General features: G+C 45.3%; 1 protein-coding gene across 1 annotated transcript; it reads left to right on the top strand.

Moving 5' to 3' along the window:
• Window positions 1-17,164: 17,164 nt before the first annotated feature.
• On the top strand, window positions 17,165-20,940 carry BSX (brain specific homeobox). Its single transcript, XM_077884713.1, has 3 exons — window positions 17,165-17,426; window positions 19,431-19,627; window positions 20,701-20,940. Exons 1-3 carry the CDS (start codon window positions 17,165-17,167, stop codon window positions 20,938-20,940), a joined length of 699 nt encoding a protein of 232 aa, XP_077740839.1.
• Window positions 20,941-25,676: the final 4,736 nt, after the last annotated feature.

Raw genomic sequence — 25,676 nt, 5'->3', positions numbered from 1 at the left:
GGCTTCTGGGTGGTTTTGCTGGGGCTCCGACTCCAGCCTGCTGCTGGGATGGATGGGCAAGGGTATCAGGGATCTCTCTCGGGGCAAGTACTAATTGGGTCGCGCCGAGTTGACCCCCGACCCGAGCAACAAGTAGCTGCAGGTCATTTCTTTGCAAATGAGCATCCCTTTGTGTTCGTAATTAGCTTTGATTATTCTGCTGCTGGGAGCATCGGGCGGCGCGCGGTGGGAGGTCGGGCTCTGGGTCCGCTCCCTGGACCCACTGCCAGGGCACTTTGAAGGTCGAATCAGGCAGCAAGGCCGGGCATTTCTGAGAGGTAGGTTCGCCAGCGTCTCCCCTGCAGTCCGCGTGGGAGGAGAGAGGAGGCGAGGGGGTCTCTAAGTTGGCAGGTGTCTAAGGCTCCGCTCAGACCCTCGCTCCGCCCGCGCGCATTTCCATTCGGTTCACCGGCTCCCCCTCTGGGACCAAGACATCTTTCTTCTCCAGCCTCCTTGGAAAGCTAGCTGTTGGGCTTTTCCTGTGTTGCTTTCTGGACATTGGGAACTGAGCATACCCTGATTTAGGCCATGTCCAAGCCTTTGAAATATTTTTGCTTTTGTCTTTTTATTATGGACACTTTCCACAAATTGAAACAACAAAATAAGGAACTTCCGTGTATTGATCATTAAAATTCAACAGTTCTTAATCTTTGAGTCGCAGTTACTAATCTTTTGTCACACTTATTTCATCTCTACCCCACCCCTGAGGTTTACTTAAAGTAAATTCAGGCAGTATGATGTCTCACCCAAATTACTTAAATGTATACATTTTTAAAAAAAAAACTTGAAAGGACATGTTCCTGTATAACCACAATACCATTATCACCGTTAGCAAAATTAGCGATTCCTTCATATTCTAATGCCTAGTCCGTATTCAAACGTTCCTATTTCTCTGAAAGTATTTTTAATGGTATGCTCAGAGCAGCATCCAGCCAAGGACCATGCACATCGTGCTTCTTTTTTTTGGTTTGTTTTAAAAAGATTCATTCATTCATTCATTTAGAGATAGAGTGGGGAGGGGTTGATGGTGAGGGAGAGAGAGGAGAGAATCCCAAGATATCTCCCTGCTGAGCCAGGACCCCATCCCAGGGTGGAGGGCTAGATTGGAGGACCTGAGATCATGACCTGAGCTGAAACTAAGAGTCAGATGCTCAACCTACCAAGCCACCCAAGTGCCCTCCCCCACTTTTTTTCTTTTTAAAGAAAGGACTGTGCACAGCGTGTCTTAAGTCCCTAAGTAAATAAAGTATGCCTTATGGCATTGCCATTGTTGAAGGAAATGGGGAATTGTCTCATACAATGCGTACAGCTTGGGTTTGTCTGCTTCCACATAGTATACTGTAGCTTGTTTTTTACCCTCTGTAGTTTCTGTGGCTCGAAATAAGTAGGGTGTAAATCTGATTAGACTCAGGTTAAACATTTGGCAGGAATACTTTGGAGGTGACGGTGTGTACTTCACTTAGCATCACCGCAGGGCACATATAATGAATGTCTGGTTGTCTGGCCATAAGAGATGTAAGATTGATCACTGGGCTGAAGTGGTGACAGTCTGATCACATCACACACAGTTATACTTTCTTGTTCCTATAACAGCAAGTAACATGTAGGGGAATACTTTGGTACCATGCAAAAATCCATTTCCCCCCATTTTACAGCAGAATCAAATGAGAGCCAAGGACCCTGCATTACAGAATGTCCTATTTTCCACAGCACTTAGTAGTGCAAGATAGGTAATAACACTCCAAGAGACAGGTTGAAGGGGTGAATGAATGAGTGGATGGATTCATGAAGTTTTGAGTGAATGGGGAGCCTGGGTGGCTCAGTTGGTTGAGCATCTGCCTTTGGCTCTGGTCGTGATCTCAGGGTCCTGGGATCAAGCCCCTGAGTTAGGCTCCCTGCTTCTCCCTCTGTCCCTCCCCCCACTCATGCCCTCTCATTTGCACAATTTTTCTCAAATGAGTAAAAAATTTTTTAAAAAGTGAAGTTTTGAGTGAATAAAATGAAAAATTTAACATGATGAAAAATTCTGCAAATCCACCTGTGACTGATAAACTGGTGAAAGAATCCAACATCTTTGGGAATCATGAAATGGTAACACTCCCCTGGGTGTGGAAAGACTCATGTTTTCTACCTCGGCCTTGTCAAGAATTTGCTGTGTGACTGGACAAATCACTCACCTTCTCCGGATGTTATTTGTACAACAAGCAACACAGAAAGGAACAATCTCACAGGTTCTACCGCCATAGCATTCTAGGAGTCCAAAAAATAGAACTATTTGGGCCAGGTAGCTGGAGCCTGCAGATCTTGAACCCATGTGAATCTGGGTTCTTCCGGTGCACTACAGGCTTGTGGTACCTAATAAGCTTACAGGTTGTCATGACGACCACCCTTTCCACAACTCCTTATCTGCTAACCCAGCCATTCTAACTCCACTGCTACCTACAGTCTCTGTCCCATTCGATATTGAGTTGGAAAGGCGACCAGGGATTGATTAGCTTTCATGCCACTTTGTAAACAACGAAAACATTTGCTTTCTTTCCCAAGTAAAGTAAAATCTACCCGGCTGGATCATCTGAGTGGTTATTTTACCTATGCACTTATTTATTTATTCACAGGTTCAGTCCGCTAGTCAGCATTTGAGACCTTACCATGTGCCAGACATTGGACTAGACGCTTGGGGTAACATTGGTCTTCCTTCTATAGCATTTATGGTTTAGAGAAGGAGACAAACGATGAAAGGGACAATTGCATTGTAGTGAGAAAAATATGATAATATCAGAAGTGTGTGGTTGCACATGGGCAGGACACCTAACACACCTGGAGGCATCAGGGAAGGCTTCAGGGAGGAAGCCATTTGTTCTGAGAACCATAGAAGGGTAAGCCAATGTTGGGGAGGTGGTTAGAGCAACACATGTTCCTGGCATGGAAGGTGACATAACATGCTACCAAAGGATTTTGAACATGGACTAATTCATCAGATTTGTGCTTTTGAATCAGCACTCTGGCTCCTGAAGAAAGGATTACAGGGAGGGATAAAACGGAACAGAGAAGATGTGAGCAGTTAAGATCCTGATATTATCATAAGGTTTGCAAGTCTCTTTTTTTTAAAAGATTTTATTTATTTATTCATGAGAGATGCAGAGAGAGAGAGAAGCAGGGACACAGGCAGAGGGAGAAGCAGGCTCCATGCAGGGAGCCCAACGCAGGACTAGAACCCAGGACCCCAGGATCACGCCCTGAGCTGAGGGTAGATGCTCAACTTCTGAGCCACACAGGCTCCCCCAGATTTGAAAGTCTTAACAGCAGAGCCTGTGTGGTGCTTGTATTTACAGCTTCTAAGCTAATCTCACCATGCCTGATGTCCATGGAAAGTGACTAATATCTATTTGTTGAGTGAATGAATGATTGTTTTTTGACTGAATGGCTGAAGGGACTCCTCTCTGGAAACACCAATACCTTCCACACTTTCTAGTGCCTTTTCTCTAATTCCTCATACATAAAGACTTGATATAACATTTCCTAAAACACTATCATCCACAGTTACAGCCCTGCTCAGAAAAGCTTTACTGGCCCCTACCCTCAAGCTGCTCTCCTCCAAATTAAGCATAATGTCTTCTGACTATCTATCTTTCTTTTTTTTTTTTTAAAGATTTCATTTACCTATTCATGAGAGACAGAGAGAGAGGCAGAGACATAGGCAGAAGGAGAAGCAGGATTCCTGCAGGGAGCCTGATGTGGGACTCAAATCCAGGACTCCAGATCATGACCCGAGCCCAAGGCAGCTGCTCAACCACTGAACCATCAGGTGCTCTCTGACTATCTTTCCAAGTACTTGTTAATAAGGCCCAAACCACATTTTTTAAAAAAATATTTTATTCATTTATTCATGAGAGACACAGAGAGAGAAGCAGAGGGAGAAGCAGACTCCTCACAGGGAGACTGATGCGGGATCAGGACTCGATCCTGAACCCAGGATCACACCCTGAGCTGAAGGCAGACGCTCAACTGCTGAGCTACCCAGGACGTCCCCTAAACCACATTCCCAAGTACTACTCAAAGGCTCCACTCTAGTTATGATCATCTCAGTATTCTCAAAATACACTTTGTTCTACTTGCCCTGTGAATACTTGTATTTGCCATTCTCTGCTACAGGAAGAGTATCTTCACATCCCTCCACCTGTCCAAATTCTACCAATACTTAATGGTCCAGGTTGTGTCTTGCATGAGACCTTTACTCCTTCATTATATTTGATTCAAATACAATTTCATACAAATTAAAGGAGTGATAGTTTAATTTTTAAATTATAAGTCAAAATGTCAAATCTCTATGTTGTATAATTAATAGAACTATTGTGAAACTAATAGAACACCGTACATTCATTTTACTTGAATTAACAAAAATAAATTGTAAGTCAAAATGAGGTTCAGTGGAAAGAGCCCAGTCTTTGAACCTGTGCAGACCTGGGTTTCAGTCCCTCTTCTGCCACTTGCCAGATGTGGACTGATAAGTCCACTCTCTGAGCTGTGGTTTCATTCCTTTTTTTTTTCTTTCTTAAAGATCTATTTATTTTAGAAAGAGAGAGAGAGGGAGCAGGAGGGGCAGAGGGAGAGGGAGAGCGAATCCCAAGCAGACTCCCAACTGAGTGTGGAGTGCAAGGCAGGGCTCAATCTCATGACCCTGAGATCAAAGACCAGGGCCGAAATCAAGAGTCAGATGCTTAATCGACTGAGCCACCCAGGCACCCTGAGCTTCATTTTCTTGAAATATAAATCTAACGTAATTATGTTTACTTTGTAATGTAGATTAGACTATATTAAAGCATGTGATATGATATTTATCATAGATTAAGTGCTAGAAGCTATTACATTTTAAAAAAAATTTTAAATTTATTTGAGAGGGAGAAAAAGCACAAGCTGGGGGAAGGGTAGAGAGGAGGGAGAAGCAGACTCCACACTGAGCAGGGAGCCCAACTCAGGGCTCCATCCCAGGACATGAGATCACGACCCGAGACGAAGGCAGACACTTAACTAGCTGAGCCACCCAGGTACCCCTAGAAGCTATTACTCTCAATAGTAATTGACATTTTCCTCTTGTTGGACAGTTTTTATAGCTCTTCTGCATATTTTCCTCACAAAATAATCCCTAGGATAGGTCTCTGCGGTAGATGACATTATCCCCACTTTGCAGATAGAATAACTAAGATTCTCAAGGGTTAAGTGACGTAAAAACAAGAGTACTGTACTTACATTATTTGTAGGAGAATTACCTGAGACTATCTAATTTGCCGTGGATAGGAGAATAGACTGATAAACTCCCTTTCTGGAGTACCATTTGGCAAAACCAACCAAAACTACAAACTTAACCTAGAAATTCATCCTCTAAGAATGCCCATGTATAAAATATGTTTACAGGGTTTTTTTTACATGTATTTAATACAGTATTGTTTGTAATAGCAAAAGATTGAAAGCATCCTAAATATCTTAGGAAATCATCCTAGATACCATAGAAGGAAACTGGCTAAATAATCTTGGTGCATCCATATATGTCACAATCAATGTGCAACCGAAAAAAAAAAGTTAAATAAAAACCAAGGATACATAGTGTGCTACCCCTTCACCCTCTGTATCAAAAGAGGGAGAAAAGATGTGTATATGAGTGAGGAATATATATACATATATATTTCACCTATACATTTATTTATGCACAGATATAGTCACATCTACATGTGTGTATGTGTGTTCATGTATATATATCGTCTGTACACACTTTAAAATATCTGTGAAAGGACACTTAGAAAGCAGTAACAGTGATTGGCTCTGAAGGGAGAATTCACTAAGAGAGGGAAAGGGGAGATGTTTCATGTCATGAACTTTTTCTAATTTTTGACTTTTGAATTATTTGAATATGTTGCCTATAACACAGTAGTCTAGCTGGAAAACAGAACATGGCCATGACAAGAGATAAAACATATCAACATAGTATTCAGCTTTTTTCCAAATGCCCAGTCAGTGGTATCTCTGTGTATTAAGTGCTGGAGAAAGGAGTGGTTTTCTGAGGGAGAGTGGAGTGAACTGGATCTAGATTTGAATGGAAATTATCTCTGTAGATGGGGGCTGACAAGGATGATCCTTCCAGAAAGACAGATGAAAGTGATTTTTAATAATTGAATTTGGTGAGGCTAAAACTGCAGAGTGCCAAGTGAAGGTTCTGTTTTAGTTTGGTTTGAAGAGACTTCTCCAGATTCACCAGTCCACATTTCTTCCCCTCACCAAACCACCTGGTGTTTTTTTTTATTTTTAATTTTTAAAAATTTAAAAAATATTTTATTTATTTGACAGAGAAAGAGAGAGAGTGAGCGGGTGAGAGAGCACAAAAGCAGGGGGAGCACCAGGCAGAGGGAGGGAGAGGGAGAAGTAGGCTCCTCACTGAGCAAGAAGCCTGATGTGGGGCTGTTCCCAGGACCCTAGGATCATAACCTAAGCTGATTGAGCCACCCAGGTGCCCCCACATGGTGTTTTTCTTTTAAAAGAAGCATTTGGGGGGATCCCTGGGTGGCGCAGCGGTTTGGTGCCTGCCTTTGGCCCAGGGCCCGATCCTGGAGACCCGGGATCGGCTCCCGGTGCATGGAGCCTGCTTCTCCTTCTGCCTGTGTCTCTGCCTCTCTCTCTCTCTCTCTCTGTGTGTGTGACTATCATAAATAAATAAAAAAAAAATTAAAAAAAAAAAAGAAGCATTTGGTAGGGGTACCTGGGTAACTCAGTCTGTTAAGCATCTGACACTTGATTTTGGCTTAGGTCATGATCTTAGGGTCATGAGCTTGAGCCTTGTATCAGGCTCCACACTGGGCATGGAGTCTGCTTAAGATTTTCTCCCTCCTTCTCCCTCTGCCCCTACATACTAACCCGTTTATGCTCTCTCTCTCTCAAAAAAATCATATGATATCACTACACCATCTTAAGGAGCTGCCTGCCTATCAGCCAATAGGGAGGGATCTGGTAACCAGCACTAAATTATTCTTTTATTGAGGATCCCTGGGTGGCTCAGCAGTTTAGTGCCTGCCTTCGGCCCAGGGCATGATCCTGGAGTCCTGGGATTGAGTCCCACATCAAGCTCCCTATATGGAGCCTGCTTCTCCCTCTGCCTGTGTCTCTGCCTCTCTCTCTGTGTGTCTCTCATGCATAAATAAATAAAAAAATTTTTAAAAATTATTCTTTTACCTGGGAACTGCCAAATAATATGGCAATCAATTATAGAAGTATTTTCATGTCAGTTTTGGAAGAGTCTACTATGCACTGGAAAATATTAAGATACAGTAGATAAAATGAAATCCTTGGCTTAAAAGTGGAAGCAAGATAAATACATATGACAAAAGGCCTCCAATACATACCCACCTTTTTGCAAGGTACAAGTTCAATAAATGTTTGCAGATAAAAACTGAATAAATCACAGAGCTCTTGGCTCCACTGTCTCCCGATATTATTTTCTATCCTAATTACAAGTGAGCCTATATCATCTTAGTGATGTTTTCCTAATTAAGTAAAATACACAGAGAAACTCTTGGTTGGTTTTGTTTGCTTTGCATGTTTTGGGTTACATGTATGGGGTGTGTGTATATGTGTGTCTGAAGCAGACATAAGGCTTATACTTTTCTTTGTTCCCTGCTCTCCTCTATCCTATCTCTCCAAAACACCTCATACAGAGCCTAGCAAAGGTAGGATACCTGGTAAACAATAAATACCCTTTGCCTGATTGTCTTCTTCTGGTAGAAGGCAGGGAGAACCAGACTTGGTGTTGATCTTAAAGTACTTTCTAATTTAGGGGCAACTGCGTGGCTCAGTAGTTGAGCATCAGCCTTTGGCTCAGGTCATGATCCTGGAGTCCTGGGATTGAGTCCCACATCAGGATCCCTGCAGGGAGCCTGCTTCTCCCTCTGCCTGTGTCTCTGCCTGGTGTGTCTATCATGATTAAATAAGTAACGTTTAAAAAAAAAAGTACTTTCTAGTTTAGTGTTTTTGAATTCTGGCTGGGGGAAGTTAGACGATGTCATCTTTCTTAAAATCATCTTTAAGGTATCTTCTAGAACTAAATAGATACTCCCCACTTTTTCACATTTGTACACAGAAGAGCACTACCTAGTACCATCACCTCCTTCCCAATACATTCTTTTTTTCTTGGCAAGAATCTCTTTCTGGGATTATATAGCCTGCTTTTATAGAACAGCATGGTGTTGGATTTATTAATCACCCATGTCCATGGTATCCCTAGGGTCCCACCATTGATCATTTGGGGTCTCTTGTATTGGTTTGTCAGACCACCACCACCAGCAGCAGCACCAGCAGCAGTTACTTACTGAGATTTAGCTGTGTGCCAGGCACTGAGCAAAATGCTTTACATATATTATCTTTTTAAAATTGAGATATAATTGACATATGACATTGTGTATGTTTGGGGTATACACATTATCTTAATTATTCCCCCAAACTATCCTATGAAGTAGGGCTTAGAGGGGTTAAATACAATTTCCAAGGTCATACAGCTAGTATGCAATGGTAATAGATCCAGATTCTAACCTTGGAGTCTGTTTGACTCTAAGCCCTGTTCAATTTACCACTGGTAATATATCCTGCATCCTGCCCTCTTCACCTTGAAGTGATGATGCTAAGTGTTCGTGTGTGTGCACGTCCGTGCGTGCGTGCGTATTCATTTTCCAAAGTAAAAACATCCTTTCTGGTATTTTAGGTTCTAGTTACTGCAGGTAATGGTATGAATTTATAAATCCTCCAAGGAGAAGAATTGGGGAGACTGGCCTCTTAAATCAAGGGCTATAGTTGAAAGTTTTACTCCAGATGAGAGATAAGCAGCATCTATTATTGCTTTACTTGCTAATTTTTCAAATTCAAAGATAATGTGGTTATAATGAATAGACTACGGACTCTCAGGTCAGATAAATCTGAGTTCAAATCCTGACCTACAAAGCTGAGTGATCTTGAGTTCATGATTCTACCTATGTGATCCTCTGTGTCTTTATGTATGTGGACAGGAAGAGATGTGATGTTCAGGTAAGAAAGCAGCTTAAAGTACACAATGTACAATATAAATACAAGAAATTCACCTCATTATTCATAGCACTGTCATTGAAATAGTCAAAAACTATTCTTTCCTTTCTTTAAGTGATTAGATACATATTACCCCTAATTTGTGGATGGGAGTGGGTGTGTGATCACCTCTTTGAAAACACATATAATTTATAGGAAAGCAAAGTGTTGTAGAACCTTTACTAGGGAATAAAACTGTCCTTTATAGGCAAATTTCAGTGAAAACACTTTGTAATAATTTGGGTTCAGTAACCTATTGAGAAGGGCTAAAATAATAATTTGAAAGAACATAGGGAAGAATGCCTGGGTGACTCAGTCGGCTGAGCATCTGACTCTTGGTTTCGGCTCATGTCACGATCTCAGGGTTGTGGGATTGAGCCCTGTGTCAGGGTCAGTGCAGAGTATGCTTGTCCCTCTGCTCATCCCCCATTTGTGCTCCCTCTCTCTCTTTAAAATAAACAGAATCTTTAAAAAAAAGTAGTAATTTTTGGATATTTTGGGGTTAAAGTAAAAGAATTTCCTTTTCCTTTATGTTTTAACTTTAATATTACTTGATTTTTAAAAAACATTGCATGAATATGATTCTTATTCAAAAGGTACAAACACACATATAGGAGGGGTGCCTGGCTAGTTTAGTAGGTTAAGCTTCCGATTCTTGATTTTGGCTCAGGTCATGATCTCAAGGTCATGGGTCAAGCTCTTCATCAGGCTCCATGCTCAGCAGGGACTCTGCCTGAGACTCTCCCTCTTCCTCTCCCTCCAAACACCCCACCGCCCACTCACATGCACTCACACTCTCTTTCTCTCTAAAATAAATAAATCTTTAAAAACAAAAAACTAAAACCCAAAGGGCATATGGGGAAAATCCTCTCACCAAGACCCCAGCACTTCAGTCCTTAAAAGTAACTAATGTGAGTTTCTTATATATCTTCCCAGAGGTATGTCTAACATATATAATCAAATTTGTATGTTTTTCTCCTTCTCTCCCCCTTTAAAACAAATGTTAGCATTCAGTCTAAAGCAAATGCCCTTTTCACTTCAAAGTGTATCCTTAGAGTTCCTTTCATTCTGAGTTTGTATAATTTAGCCATGATGTGCAAATCATATCTGTTAAATGAATTTCAGTGTGCATTTGGAATTTTGATATATATTGCCAAATTGTTCTCCATAGAGATTGTGCAAGTTTGCATGCGTTGCATCAATATATGAGAGTGATTCTTTCCCCTACAGTTTTGCCAACAGAGTGGGTAATTTGATTTTTTATTTTTTAATTCCACATATTAACAATGTTGTCTCACTGTAGCTGATCTTTCATTAGGCTTATTTTTAGTATTATGATTAGCCTCTTTAAAATGTTTAATAGTCATTTATACTTTCTTTCTTGTGAACTGTTTCTTCCTATATTTTGCCAATTTTTATTTTATTTATTTATTTATTTTTAAAATTTTATTTAATTATTGGAGACAGAGTGAGTAGGCAAGAGAGAGAACGAGAACACAGGGGAAGGGCAGAGGGGAGAGGGAGAAACAGACTTCCCACTGAGCAGGGAGCCTGATTTTTGCCAATTTTTAAATTGTGCTCTTGGTCTTTTTCTTTATTGATTGGTAGGAACTTTTTATATATAACAAATTATCCCCATGTCTGGGGTATAAATCGCAAATGCCTCCTATCATTTTGTTGTTTATCTTTTTCCTTTGCTTTTGGTAATTTCTGGCATGCAGAATTTTAAAAAGTTTAATACAGCTAATTTTATCAATATTTTCCTCTTTGGCTTCCAGACTTTTATGTTATACATAGAATGACTTTTCTTATTTTCAGCTTATTTAATAAAACTTTTCAAATATTTTTTTACTCTGTTTCCTTTTAGGATTATCTACCATCTTGGTCATTGCTAAGACAAATTCAATATTATCCACTTATATTGCAATCATTTGTACCTTCCATTTCTTTTGGTCCACTAACTTGATTGTATTAGCAATGAAAGTTAGAAGAACAAAAATCAATTTGGCTTTGTGAAGAGTATTCTCAAACAAAATATAACTGATCCATCATTTTAACAAAAATATACCAAATATTTAGTTCTATGCACAGTCCTCTTGGGAAATGTTTACAAGCTCATCTCTATACCTCATAATAGAGTTTGAAAAGGTTTTACAATCTTTCGCATCAGAAATTCACAGTTCATAATGGTAGCATTTTATGCCCCATTATTTTCAAAGCTATGCATACTAATTTGGTATTATTCTTTGAAGTACATTGTATCAATAGGTGCCAAATTTTAAATCTGAAAATAGAATTTGGATGGTTTAGGATGGGACAAAATGATATTTAAAAGGCATTTTTGTTAGCTTATTGGTTTTTCTCTAGTAATATATTGAGCTACTTTTTTGGGACTTGATGAAGAAAATGGTGGGATCATTCTTATTCCACTGTATACATTTTAAATGATTAAGAAACAATATATGATCTCTTGTATTTCAAACTTTTAATTCCCAGCTCCAGGTCTTTCTTCCTATTGCTTTATGAAGCATTTATTTATTTATTTATTTATTTATTTATTTATTTATTTGAAGCATGTTTTAAAATAAGATGCCAAAACTAGCATAGAAAGCCTTGAGAGAGAAAAGAAAATTTTGATCCTTATAGACTGACTTCGTCCTGGATGGCAAACAGGATGCATTTAGTTGTCATTAGGTTAAGAATACTGTGATTTGGATATCCTATCCTTGGATGTGTTCTCATGTGAGTTCACATCCTAATTTTTGGTGTAAAAGCATTATTTTTGGGGAAAAAAGCATTATTTGAAGATGCATTTGCAGGAAGCATTCAGTGACTCCTGTTCTTTCTCTGGACATGTCATCCACTTTGATAGTACTTAAAATAAAGTACTCAGATAGAAAGTGACTTGAAACAGACAACAAGCAATATAATATAAAATGTTATGAGTAAAGTATGTTACTCAGATCCTTCTAAAATACATTTTTTCTCTTATTTTGAAGGCCACTGTATAGGCACCTTGGCTAATGGAACCAGTCTCTTCCTTTGATCGTCAATAGAGTTGTCTCTTTGGGAAACTAAGTCCCAGCTCAGATGACAGTTTTAGATGAGGCAGACATGAAAGAGAGAAGGACTGTTTAATTATTCCCTCCCTGAAAAACATGTCTTTTTCCTCTTGGAATTCATAATTCTCCAGTTAAGACCATAGTAGGAGCTCTATCAGGTCTTGTGGGTTGGGGGGGGGGGGGGAAGAAATACATTTGATCTTTATTTTTTTGCTCAGAGCAGTGTTCAGGATCTTGTTTTACATGTCTGCCCAGCATACAGCTCCAGCCTTCTGTTTCTAGGTGACAGATTTTAGTCAAATGAGAATCAATAATAAATGTAATGTGAGTACATCATTTAATCTCCTAAAGCTTGGAGAAAGCTTGGGAAGGTGTGTAGTGAAGAGCTTGGTATATTGTAGATGCTCAATGAATGCTTACAATAATTGAATGTAATACATGATTAAAAGGCAGGCATAAGAAAGTGCTAGGCTGGCTTTTGCAACTGCTTTCCATTTTCTGTGTATGCCTATCTACATTGGAAAGGGGTAAAAGGGGGAACCCTGGGTGGCGCAGCGGTTTGGCGCCTGCCTTTGGCCCAGGGCGCGATCCTGGAGACCTGGGATCGAATCCCACGTCGGACTCCCGGTGCATGGAGCCTGCTTCTCCCTCTGCCTGTGTCTCTGCCTCTCTCTCTCTCTCTCTCTCTCTCTCTCTGTGTGACTATCATCAATAAATAAAAATTAAAAAAAAAAAAAAAAAAAGGAAAGGGGTAAAAGGGATTATGGCAATTAACTAGCCATGTGCTGTCCCATAGGTAACCAGTAGCCATGTGTAACTATTGAGCACTTAAAATATGGGTAGTATAAATTGAGATGTACACTAAGTATATAATACACACTGGATTTTGAGGATTTAGTATTAAAAATAACACAAAAAGGGCAGTCCCTGTGGCACAGCGGTTTAGCGCTGCCTGCAGCCTGGGGTGTGATCTTGGAGACCCAGGTCGAGTTCCACGTCGGGCTCCCTGCATGGAGCCTGCTTCTCCCTCTGCCTGTGTCTCTGCCTCTCTTTCTCTCTCTCTCTCTGTGTCTCTCATGAATAAATAAAATCTTAAAAAAATAATACAAAAAAATCTCATTAATATATTTATATTGATTAGATGTTGAATTTTTTGGCATATTGGGGCTAAATGAAATACATTAATATTACACCTGTTTCTTCCTATGTTTTTTTTTTAATTTTTTTTTATTTATTTATGATAGTCACAGAGAGAGAGAGAGAGAGGCAGAGACACCGGCAGAGGGAGAAGCAGGCTCCATGCACCGGGAGCCCGATGTGGGATTCGATCCCGGGTCTCCGGGATCACGCCCCGGGCCAAAGGCAGGCGCCAAACCGCTGCGCCACCCAGGGATCCCTCTTCCTATGTTTTAAATGTGACTACTAGAAAATTAAAAACTACCTATGTGACTCACATTTTTGGCCAGTGCTGGTCTCTACTTTAGAGATAATCCAGACAATGAAACATCTGTTGTTGTTGGTTTTTCTTTTTCAAAGATTTATTTATCACACACACACACACACACACACACACACACACACACACACACAGAGGCAGAGACGTAGGCAGAGACTAAGCAGGCTCCCTGGGGGGACCAGGAAGCAGGACTGGATCCCAGAACCCCAGGATCAGGACCTGAGCCAAAGGAAGACACTTCACCTGTGAGCCACCCAGGCACCCCAAAACATCTCTGCTTTTAAGGGGCAAGTTGTTTACAAGTTATCTGAAAAAATATAACTTTTACTCATTCCGGGTTTGGGCCCTGAAGGGGCTGGGTTAGGTGGCTGGGAAACCCTGTAGGCTCTGGAATGCCTCTTCCTCCTCCCGCGTAGGACAGGCCAGAATTGAACCTTAAGAGGAGGCTGAACATCTTTGGGGGCCTCCTTCACTCCAACGCAGTAGGATGGGCCATGCCCGGGGCCTTGAGGGGGAGGATAGAGATTGGGTTCTGGTAACCCTAGCGTTTCTCCGGGGGTTCTGCTCAGTAGCCCCACCACTGCAGAGAAACTTGCCAGCTTTCTTGACGTCTCCATTTCCCCGAGAAGGTGGGCAATAATTCCAGGAGGAGTCTGCGGCCAGGACCCAACAGGCACTTCTCCAGGACAAGACCTGCCTGTACAGCCTGCCTACTCGCAGGCAGGACTCACGTCCCAGAGCTCCCAAGGCAAGCCTCAGCTGTGATTATTTGAGCATCCTGGGAGAAGGGGTTCTCCCTCCTTGAAAAAGGGTGGCGACTGAGGAATCCCTGTCTCCGCCTCCACTTCCGATCCCCTGGTCCCGCCTCCGCATCCCCAGGGGCCTGCTTCGGTGTGGGCGGCTGGTCCTCTCCGCCTCCCAGCTTTGTTTCTCTTCGTTGCAGAAACACGGGAAGGGGAAGGGGAAGTTTTCCTAGTCCTACAATCCTTGAGGTCCTCCTCCTTTCCATAGCTATCCAGCTTCCTCCCTTCCTCTCTTACGTCTTAGGTTCCTGCTGGAGCCGAGGCAAAGGCAGCAGAACCGGGTTCCCGAGGGAAATGCGTTGAAGTCTCCCTCGGTGGCGCTCAGCGCTCGGCTCTCCGGAAAGCGAGCTCAGCGCGAGCAGAGCTAGAAAAAGCGAGGCGTCTCCTCCAGGGAGCGGGGCCGAAGACCTAGCCTCAGCTTTGGGGTCGAGCAGGGAGCGGAGTCCAGCGTACGTGAAGTAAGGGGGAGGGTAGGACCGAGCGGCGGTCTACCCTTCCCTCCCCTTCTCTGGACCCCGAGAACACCCTGGTGCATGTGTAGGGCTAAATTCTAAGGGTTTGCAGTGCCTTGGCTCAAAGGTAGCAGTCACCCAAAGACTTTTTTTTTCTACTCCTGCACCCAGAGGGACATTCAATAATCTTGATTTCTGTTTCCCAGACAGAAGTTAGTCTCTGCTCTGGAAAGAAGTTTAAATCCCACCCCAAGGCTGGGTGCAAATCTGTACCCATGGTGTGTGTAGGGACGGAGCCTAGGGAGCGCCGGGCATAGCTAGGCTCTTTACTGAGGCCAAAGTCTGGTTGTACACCTGTTACGCCCTTAGCAGGTGCTCAGCCTTTAGGGCCTTAGGGGACTGGACTTCTTGGCTTTCACTCAGCCGGGTAAGTTCTCACTGAGAGGGAAGTGGGCATCAGTATAGTGTAGACTGTCACCCTCAGCACCACTTTACGAGTTCCCTTGGTTTCAGTTTCCCTCTAGCCCCGGGAAGGGGCTAGAGGATCTTCCCTCTAGCGGAAGATCAATAGACCCGGGCTACAGAGAGAGGGGCTACAGAGAGAGGATCGACTCCTCAAAGTCCACTCCTTTCCCCCCTCCATGGCTGCCTGCTCTGGGGTTTATCAGTCTTTAATCACCATCATTTCAAGAAAGAAATCACAATTCAGACTCCCAGATAGAGCGTTCTGACTTCGTTTAGATGCCTACTTGCCAAGATCTTATTTTAAAGTTACTTCCCCCCCCCTTTCTTCCTTCGTCCTCTCGCTCTCCTCATCTGTTTACCATTTACTGGTTCATCCGTATAGAATACGATGCTCCCACTTCCTGGACCACTGTAGTTTGGGGCCTAATTGATTCTGGTAATTAATTTGTTCTACCTGCTAGATCAGATGGAAATCCTACCCGTGCGCCCAAGGATTAGCACTTGGCTTTCTAACACCTCCTCTAATTATCTAATAGCATGGGTTGTGAGGACTCAGTCTCTATTAAAACACTTTTACTATTAGCAGTAGTGATTGGAATTGTGATGACGACTAGATTTCAACAAATTAGAGCTTAAAAATGGGGAGATGGAAGAGAAGTGGCTTCTTTTAATTTCCCTGAGTTTAACATCAATAATTAGAGCAATTTTCAGAGATGCGAGCTGAAATTACCCCTGCTGTGCTGTAGATGATCACCTTAATTTTAGCAAATTGACTCCAGGGAAATAAATGTGACAGATTAGAAAGAGACAAACAGGAAAAAAAAAAAAAAGACAACCAAAAACAAAAGATTGGGAGGGAGGAGAATGAAAGGCTGGGAAAGAACAGGAGACAAAAATCTAGTACAATTATTTTGGTGGGTTAGGGTTGAAGGTGGTAGTATGGCAAAATGGGAAGCTGTGTGAGGAGGAAGTAAGGGAAATTTGGGAGGAGTTGGAAGCTGGCATCAAGAAGTAGCTCTGGACATACTTACACAGACCAAATTATTTGACCAATGTAGCTAGAACTTTCCTCATACCACCCTCTCTAACTGAGGTAAAGAATGTAATGGTCATCCGCATTTTATTTATTTTCCTCAATAGTTCTTCCGTGCCTCAGCCAGCAACTGAAGTTGGGTGTAACAGATACAGATTTTCTCTTCACTTCTCCCCTTTTCCATCCCGCTACCGTGTCTCTAAACTTGGAAAACCCAGGCCTAAATGCCAAAGTAAGTGCCTTATCCCTATTGCTTTGGGGCCCTTTAAATGCTTTTTGCTCTCTTAAAGAAGAGTCTGTCGAATGACAGAGACGTTTTCTTTTTAGCTTTCTTTTAAAATGCCTGACAGAAGAAGAAGAAGCAGAAGCAGCTCAAATTGAGGTCGAAAAACCAACCTGGCAGGAGCAGGGACGCGGGTCCGCTGCGCTCTCTCCGGGCCCGGCCGGTCGTATTCAGCACCGCGGACAGCGCCCCGCCCCGCCCCGAGCCCACCGCACCCTCCCCTTCGCCGCTGGCAGCCTTGCCATTGGCTCTCCCAGCTCCCCTCTTGAAGCTGCCAATTCTACACATAGACCCAACCTACCCAGGAGCTCGTCTTCTCGCCTCTCCAGCGCCCGGGGTAGCCCAGGCCGGGGAGGGAGCCTCGGGGTTTCCGAGCCTCGGAGGGTCGTCCGCTCTCCACCAGGCTTGCTGAGACGCTGCCTGCTTCCTACACTTCGTCCCCGGCTCTCGCCCTGTGGCAGACGCTTGGCTCAAGATGAATCTCAACTTCACCTCCCCGCTACACCCGGCGTCTTCTCAGAGGCCCACGTCCTTCTTCATTGAGGACATCCTGCTGCACAAGCCCAAGCCGCTAAGGGAGATGGCCCCTGACCACTTCGCCAGCTCTCTGGCCTCCCGGGTGCCTCTGCTAGACTATGGCTACCCCCTCATGCCCACACCCACCCTCCTGGCTCCTCACCCTCATCACCCTCTGCATAAGGGAGACCACCACCACCCTTATTTCCTCACCACCTCGGGTAAGTACAGGGGCCTCCAGGTTTGGGGAGTGAGAGCAGGTCTCCCAGCATAGACGTATGCCTGTGATGGAGCTGAGGAAAGGCCAGAGCTGATTCGGCCTGGCTTGGTGCCTTCCTTCCCTAAGTGACAGTGGAACATTGGGGATAAGGCTGAGGACATGCAGAGCTCCCCGGAGGCATGCCAACCCATGGGGGATAAGTCATGGTCCCTCCACACGCTTTATAATGGAGGAAACATTCCTATCCAAAAGGTGGCTAGAGGTTTTGACAACATTCTTGGTGGATAGTGCTCAGTCTGCTTCCTCCTGGTCCTCCGGGCCACTTTGGTCCAGCTCTTAATTCTGATTCTCTGTCTTTGCTCTGAGGGAGACCCCTGACCACCCCATCCTGTGGAGCAGAACTCCACTTTCCAGCTCATTAGCTCCAAAGGCTCCAGCAGGGCCAGCTCTCTTCACCTCTGCGCAGAGCTTTCATGGATATAGTGCAGGGGCTTAGAAGTGAATGAGGGTTTGGGATATTCCCAGGACTGAAGGTTTGACCTGGCCAGAATAGGGGAGAAAGGGTAAGAAAAAAAAAGTGTGTGGGGGGTGGAGGGGGAGAGTGAAGGACGCTGCTCCACTTTAACCCTCTGCGCTCTCAACATCTAACTCATAATCTTGGGCTCGGCTGCCCTCCTCTGCCCTGATTGCTGCTGGAGCAGGAGCCCCACACCATAGCATTTTGATTTTCCATGAATGACAAAACCCGGGGGCCAGTAAGGTGGCTGGGAGTGGGAGATGTGAGGCCAGACTTTTCCTGCCGCTCTCTGAAAGGCCACACTCATAGCTTCCCTCTTCGGCATTTTTCATTCCAGTTGAAATATAATAATTCATTGAGTCCAAATGCAGAGCTCAGGCAGGAAAACAACCCTCTCCAGGCGAAAGCCATGGAAACACATGAGACAGTTTGTGAAATGTGTGCTCCGGAATCTATGGCAAAAGCTAAAAGTTTCTATGAAGCTGTAAAACCCAGATTCTGAGGCACTAGATTGGCAGGGCAATTGTACAAGCTACGTTGAAGCGGGCATCTTGGTATTGGTATTGGCCTTCTCACTACCTGACTCAGGACAGTCCCTTCTGGGCTGCACCCATGTCCCCCCCCCCCCAATAGCAGTGGCCAAAACCCTCGATGCCACAATTGCTCGTTTCCTTTCCCCAGGGTTATTGGGAGAAATTGATGTCTGTAGCAGTTTACTTGGTGTGTCTCAGACACAGTAATAAATGCGGAGGTCAGGAAGGACAAGACAGGTCTCCCCCGACCTGGTCAGGGGGAAAAGCGCTTCCATCCTTCTCTTCAGGGTAGGAGAGAAAGAATAAGAAAAGAATGAGGACTCGATTAGAGATCGGGGTCCCCAGCAGGACCCCACAACCAATAAGGAACGTGCCAGGCGGGAATTGCCTCTCGGTTCTTGCTCCGCAGGAGAGAGTTTTGATCTGTTCCCTTTGGCAGCAGGCGGGAGGTTGGGGGCCACTCGAGAGAGAGAAAAAAGGTGTTTTTTAGTGAGGTTGAGAGGCGAGGCCACCTTCCTGGTTGTACTAGCCGCAGAACTAGACGGAGTGTCGTCGGGGGTATGGAGGAGAGGTGGCTGGGCGGAGCAGCTCCTGGACCAGCCGACGTTTGCAAGAAAACTTGGGCAGGGGCACAAGGACTGACTGCTAGCTGGCGGACGCCGGCAGAGTCTTTCCTAGAGCACATTTTTTTTAAGGCCTCCGATCTTGAAATGTTCTTTTCCATTCCACTTACTGTTTATTGTTTGTACGTCTTAGATGAGCCGCCTGATAAAGATCCCCAAGCGCTATTCTTGTGATTTTAAAATTCCCCCCGCCCTGCGGTTCCTGGGAGAAGGGGCTGGAGAAGCCGTGGGGGCGACGAGGGGACCGGCGGAGGCAAGAAGCGGAGGGAGGCGCGCGGGACCGGGGCGCGCGGGGAGCCGGCTCTACCCCCGGGCCGCCTTTCTCTCCGCAGGGATGCCGGTGCCCGCGCTCTTCCCGCACCCCCAGCACAGCGAGCTGCCGGGCAAGCACTGCCGCCGCCGCAAGGCTCGCACGGTGTTCTCGGACTCGCAGCTCTCGGGCCTGGAGAAGAGATTCGAGATCCAGCGCTACCTGTCCACGCCGGAGCGGGTGGAGCTGGCCACGGCGCTCAGCCTGTCCGAGACGCAGGTGGGCCCGAGACGGGGCAGTTCCTGGGCCCCGCTTCTCTTTCCTCGGGCCCCTTCCACCTCCGCGCCCGGTGCGGAGCTGGAGCTCTCGAGTGGGGGCGACCCCTCTCCCCTTTATTCCAGGCTTCTCCAAAGATCCTTAGGAAAAGTACCGACACCTCCATCCTCAGGTCAGACTTCCCGAAGCATCATCTCTTGCCGGAGCTCGGGGCCGGGAGGAGAAAGTGCTTCGGTGACCCCGAGGATCACTCTTAGTTTGAGAACCATCCGTTGTCGCCCCCCCACTCCTCTCCTCCGATCTATCGATCCATCGATCGATCGGGGCTGTAAGCCTGGGCGGCCGGAAAATAAAGAGACTAGACCGGTTTTTGTCCTGAGAGAGGCCCGCGCAGGGAAGCATTTTATTATTAATTATTATTATTATTATTTGACTGTCTCTCACAGCCGCAAGCCCTCAGATCCAGCCTCCCCACTCCCCCACTGTAATGTAGGCCTCCTCCTTACTGCCCTGTCCTGAGCGGGAGGAGGACTGTTTCCATCTTCCAGATGCTATTCACCTGCAACCTTAAAACTCCCTCCGCTTCCTCTTATATTCTCTGTACCCGGGAGCCCGGATTGCTGTGAAATCATCAGCCAGGTGCCCGTGACTTTTCTCTTTGATGAGAACCAGCAAGGTTGATTCTCATCCTCCTGCTGGATCCGGTGCTCAGAGGCCCCAATGGGGAGAATGTAAGTTAAACATAAAGGCCACTCGTCCAGTCGCACCTACCATTAGTAATTATAATTAACAGCAATATTAGTGTTCACAAAGCACACCATTTTGGCCTTTATCGTTATGTTGGACAGTTGCTTCCAGGAGCTTTAGGATGCCTGATTCTCGTTCAACCTACACGATCCCTTGCGAGCGGTGGAGGGCTGATTTCACCCGAGGATGAGACTGTCACAGCTCTTGGATAATTCGTGAATGGGTTGCGGCCCATTTTCCTAAGGCCAGCCATCTCTCAGATCTTGGTAACTATGGATCTGAAGGAATGACACGGTTGTATTTATTTATTTTTTTCTCCCTGAAATCAGGTGAAAACGTGGTTCCAGAACCGGCGGATGAAGCATAAAAAGCAGCTGAGGAAAAGTCAGGATGAGCCCAAAGCGCCAGACGGGCCCGAGAGCCCCGAGGGCAGCCCCCGCGGCCCAGAGGCCGCCTCTGCCGAGGCTCGGCTGGGCCTGCCCGCCGGCCCCTTCGTGCTGACCGAGCCGGAGGACGAGGTGGACATTGGGGACGAGGGGGAGCTGGGCCCCGGGCCGCACGTGCTCTGAGCCGCGGGGCGGGGGCCCGGGAGGACGCGGCGGGGCGGGGCGGGGCGGGGCGGGGCGCGCTTCCCTCGGGCTCCGGGCCGCGGGCCTCGGGCCTCGGGCCGGGCGGGCCTCGGAGCTCCGCTCCTGGGACACCAACAAAACACACCTGTCAACCCTCGAACCCGCCCCCGCCCCGCGGCCCCGCGTGCACCTGCGCCGGCTCGTTCCCGCGCTCCGCGTCGTACGTGGCGCCAGCTGGACCCCGGGCTCCCGGCTCCCCAGGGCCGCCGCGCTCGCAGACCCTCTCGGCCCTCTCCTCCGCCACCTGCCCCCGCTCCGCCGTCCAGCTCCGCGACCTCGCCGCCCGGACCCTTTGCCCTTCCTTGCGTAGACCGATTGGCTGCAGGTAAGGGACCCGGAGCGCGGGCCTTCCGCTCGGCGGGCGTCCAGGTGGAGCCTCAGCCAGATGCTTAGGATGTTTGTGCAGGACGGTCCCGCGCGCTCCCGGCCGCTACCCTCCCGCTGGGGTCCCCCCGCCCCCATCTCCAGCTCAAAGCCCCGGGCCACAGGCCCTCTTCAGGAGGGCGGCGCTTCCAGCCGCTTCCAGCCGCTTCCATCCGCTCGGGTCACGGGTCCCCTCCAGAGCCTGCGGTTCGGCTCCCCGGCACGTCCACCCCGCACGCACCCCCCACCCCGGCTCCCGACCGAGCGGCGCCCACGCGCGGCCAGCCACGCGGGCGGGAAAAGCTCGCTGGCAATCCCGGCCTCCCGACCGCGCTGCACCTGCCCCGCAACTCTTCTTACACCCCCGTGCGCTGCCGAGGTTTTAAAAATCAGCGTTCCTCGGGCTGCGTGCGGAAATGCTCATTTTCACCGCGTTTTGGGGAATGCGGAGCTGTAGCGAGATGCCAGCTAACCACGCACCCCCTTCGGACGCGCACCTGTGCGTGGCCTCTCGAGGAGCGGCAGAGTCTGGCCCAGCGCGCCGCCTCCCTCCCTTTCCCCTAGGAGGTCTCCGGCGCTCTCCCCGGGGCTTGCAGTCTCTCTAGAGAATAAAAGGGCTCGCGGCGCAAAACTGGGAACGAACCGAGTTTCCGGGGCATCTTTGGTTAACGCGTCCTGCTGCGCGTCCCCCTCCCCTGCGCCCAGGCAGCGCCCTGTTCCCGAAAGGAGTGAACAGGGCTAATAACCTTTCGTTGACAGATCCCCTCACTCCCACCCCGGTTTTTCTGTTTTTAATCGTTTAATAGTCTTGGATTCCAGCTGTGTGGGGAAGGTCACCCAAATGGTATTTTTTTTTTTTTTACTTTTAAATACCAAAGGGACAGAGATCCCTTGATATTTAGAGTTTGAAATTATGGTAATAAATTGTGTGATGACGCTGCACACCCAGGACACTTATCAGAGCTAGCGGCCGTGCCAGAGGCGACCTCAGCTTCCGATCTTCCTTTGGTTCTGGTTGTGTATTTAGGTAAGTGAGCCCGGGAAGGTTGGCAAAGAGTGTGTGGCTAAGTGGAGTCCTGACCCTTGGGTTCCAATGATGAATAATAATTATAGAGACAATGGCCGTGTGAGCTTGGGTTACATTTAATCTTTTTGTTTCCTTGTTTTTCTAAAAGAGAATCCTAAATATCCCTCTAAAGTCTATGAATGTAGCTGTAGGAATTCTTTTTTTTTTTTTTTTTCCTCTCTCTCTCTTTTCTACAGGTGTGTTCCAGGAAACATTAACTTAGGCAAGGATAAGTGTCAGGGTGAGACCCCTATCCAGTCCGCATCATTTAGGTGATCAAGTTATTGCTTTAAAAACATAAGCATTGTATAGCCTGTTTGGATTTTCCAAAATGCTTGTTATCAATCAAGATCTTGTGAGTCCTAGACAACAAAGATTAATTTTTCCTTTTATAGTTAAGGAAATCGAGGTTTGGCAAGACTGAAGGATCCACCTATGAACTTAGTACTAGCTAACAGCCAAAGCAGGAACCCCCCCCCCCAATCTCTTTTGACTCCTTGTTCATTTCTTTGTCCAACACACTGTTTTCTTGGAACAATGCACTGCTTGGCATTTTGCCCCTATCACTTTGTATGAACACCTCTCCCATTGATTTAGGTTTTGGAGATGAGAGATTTCTCCTGTCTCCCTGTTCAGATAATGACAGTACCTTTTTAAGGTAGGAGTTTTTGGCAAGTGCTTTACAATAAGACAAAAGACTTGGTTATGAGAGGAAAAAGTGATTTGTGACTATTGGAAGGGAAAGTAGATACTACTACACAAAGGGGGGAATCTCAGATTCTTCTAATACTAGGAAGAAGAGCTAGTTAAAGGGATTTGGGGGAGAATCTTTAAGCTGAGTAGTAATGCGTTTTTGGAGGACATTTAAAAATATTTAAATTAGATGGTTAACACAAGCCCCAAAACTCCAGACATTGAGATCTTTTTCCTGTCTTCACAAGAAGATTCCAGGTTTTATTTTTGGCTCTGAGAGCAGAGATTAGGCACATTTCATGATGTTTTGGAAAGGCAAGGAAATAGCGTTGGTAGTGTGGGCACAGCTCTGCCTGATGGGAGGCAGAATGAATCCTGGAGCCCAGGGAATGGCTGTGTCTTTGATTCATGAGTGTGAAACGTGGAGATTCTTGTTCTGCCCTCTGTGGCTGTTCCTGGCCAGGGTAAGTGGGAAGGGAAGAGCTCACACCTGCAGTGCCAGCCACACTCACTGTGGCACGGTTTTCTCATCAGACCGTATTCCCTGAAATTGATGGCAAACAATTCAATAGCAAACTTCTCCTGGTTTTCCTTCCCTTTCCTTTCCTTTCTTTCTTTTGCTTTTTTCTTTTTTTAATGCTCAGCGGGTTAGTGATGATAGTAGAGGATAGACACAATTTAGTTTCAATTTAATGTAACATGATGGCAGTGTTTGTTTTTGGCCTTCAATACCGATCAAAGCCTCCATAGGCTGAAGAGGCATTTTATCTGAATTACCTAGGCTTTTGCCTCAGTTCAGCTTGACTTGGTGGTAAAGATCTGACGAAGCCACATTCACTATGATATATTAAAGACCTAGCCTGATTCTCAAGAGGCAAAGACATCTGAAAATAGCCAAGGTGGGCACATCATCTTACATGTAATCCCAAATGTAGTAAATAATTTCTTCCAGATTTGTTCTTAATTCTGTTTGGATTGGACTTCATTTCACAGCCTCTCAGAGAGGGACTCTTGATATTATTTCTGCTCACATGACCTAAGAACATAAGAAATGGACAACATCCCATTCTCCCCAGTATTAGCAGATAGTAGCACTAAGAAATAATTAATTGGAATCCATGGCACCACTTCAAAAGGTAGAGGATTGGCTCATATCCATTTGTTTGGTAACTAGAGATAAAGATATGTGAAGGCACAGAGCAAGCAAGAATGCTTTTTGGTGCTAAGAGAATTGTGCAATAAACACATTTAGTTGAAGCGGTGACTCCCTGGTCTTCTTGAGTTGGGCTCAATACGTGTGTGGAAATAACGAGCAAAGGAAATATTTTACATTTATGTCATGTTCTTGGCATCACATTTAAAGAGGCTGTTGACAAGCTAAAATTCATACAGTCTACAAGAACCTGGGTGGTAAAAGGTGTGGAAAACACAAAGGAGTGTGAGCTTTTTAGCTTAGAGAAGCCAAGTATTGGGGAGGGGTGGGAGAGGAGATTAGCTAGGATGATTGTATTGGAGTGGTTGCAGGGCTACTCAGTATCAAGGGGTCTATCTAAGCAGCTCTGCTAAAGGAGGTGGAACCAGAACCAATGGGTGGTGCAGGGAAACAGATTTTGGAACAACATTTGCATACCTCCCATAGGCCAGATAGTGTGCCCTCCTTCAATAGAACAACCTAAGTCCAGAAAATCCTAAACACCTTTCACTAGAAAAGTTTGAACAGAAGCTGGAAAGCAAAACACTAGGTGCCAAAAGGCTCTGTTATGGTTCTTCATTAGTGAGAAGGTAAATCGATTTGTTTCTTTCTAATCCTTAAGAGCCTAGTATCCGATCTCCTTCTTGTAGGAAAGAACTATAAATTCCAACTTATTAAGGTTATTTGTCATCTCACTAAGAAGATTTCAATTCATGAACTCTAAAGAAATATATCCATAACAATTAGAAGAATTAAGAGAAACAAGAAAATGAAAAGGTTATTCTTTTATTCATTAAGGAAGTCTCCAGCATCCCATTCCAGAAAGTAAGGTAAACAAAGTGACATCCCCGGAGTTAAGGACTGATAGGTAGTCAGGGAAGACTGGTCAGTATTAGAGACCTTTAACAAAATCTAAGCCCTTCATTTTATAAGTGAAGAAATTAGGATCCAGGTATGATGAATGCCTTGTCAATGTTAAATAGAATTCAGACTAGAAGCCAATTTTCATGATCCTCTTTTACCACTAATTTATACTATGATAAAAGTGATGGGGGGGGTTGCTATTTGTCATTGTATTATGTAGAGGAAAAGATTTTGCATAGTAATTTTGGTTGTAAAAATTTAAAATTAGCTGGAAGTTACCTAGTAAAATCTTAAATCAATTTATGGAAAACTTTTGACGAAGAGCAATCTAAAATTTAAACTGGCTCTCTGAGGAGGTACTGAGCCCCTTAACCTTTTTCATTCAAGCCAAAGTTGAATAACTACGTGCTGGGATGTTTTCAAAGAAGTTCATACATTGAGTAGGATGAAAAATATGACGAAAAATTTGGCCTAATCTTTATATACAAGGCAACTGAG

This window comes from Canis aureus, chromosome 3, assembly GCF_053574225.1.
Source record: "Canis aureus isolate CA01 chromosome 3, VMU_Caureus_v.1.0, whole genome shotgun sequence".
NCBI lineage: Eukaryota > Metazoa > Chordata > Mammalia > Carnivora > Canidae > Canis > Canis aureus.
The sequence above is the reverse complement of the archived record's forward strand: the minus strand, read 5'-3'. Positions and strand labels throughout refer to the sequence as shown.

What these genes read in the sequence shown, in the direction of transcription:
- BSX (XM_077884713.1), top strand. Translation starts at nt 17,165, where the DNA reads ATGAATCTCAACTTCACCTCCCCGCTACACCCGGCGTCTTCTCAGAGG. An exon ending in TTATTTCCTCACCACCTCGG is followed by an intron (nt 17,427 to 19,430) that starts GTAAGTACAGGG and finishes TTCTCTCCGCAG; the next exon opens with GGATGCCGGTGCCCGCGCTC. An exon ending in TCAGCCTGTCCGAGACGCAG is followed by an intron (nt 19,628 to 20,700) that starts GTGGGCCCGAGA and finishes CCCTGAAATCAG; the next exon opens with GTGAAAACGTGGTTCCAGAA.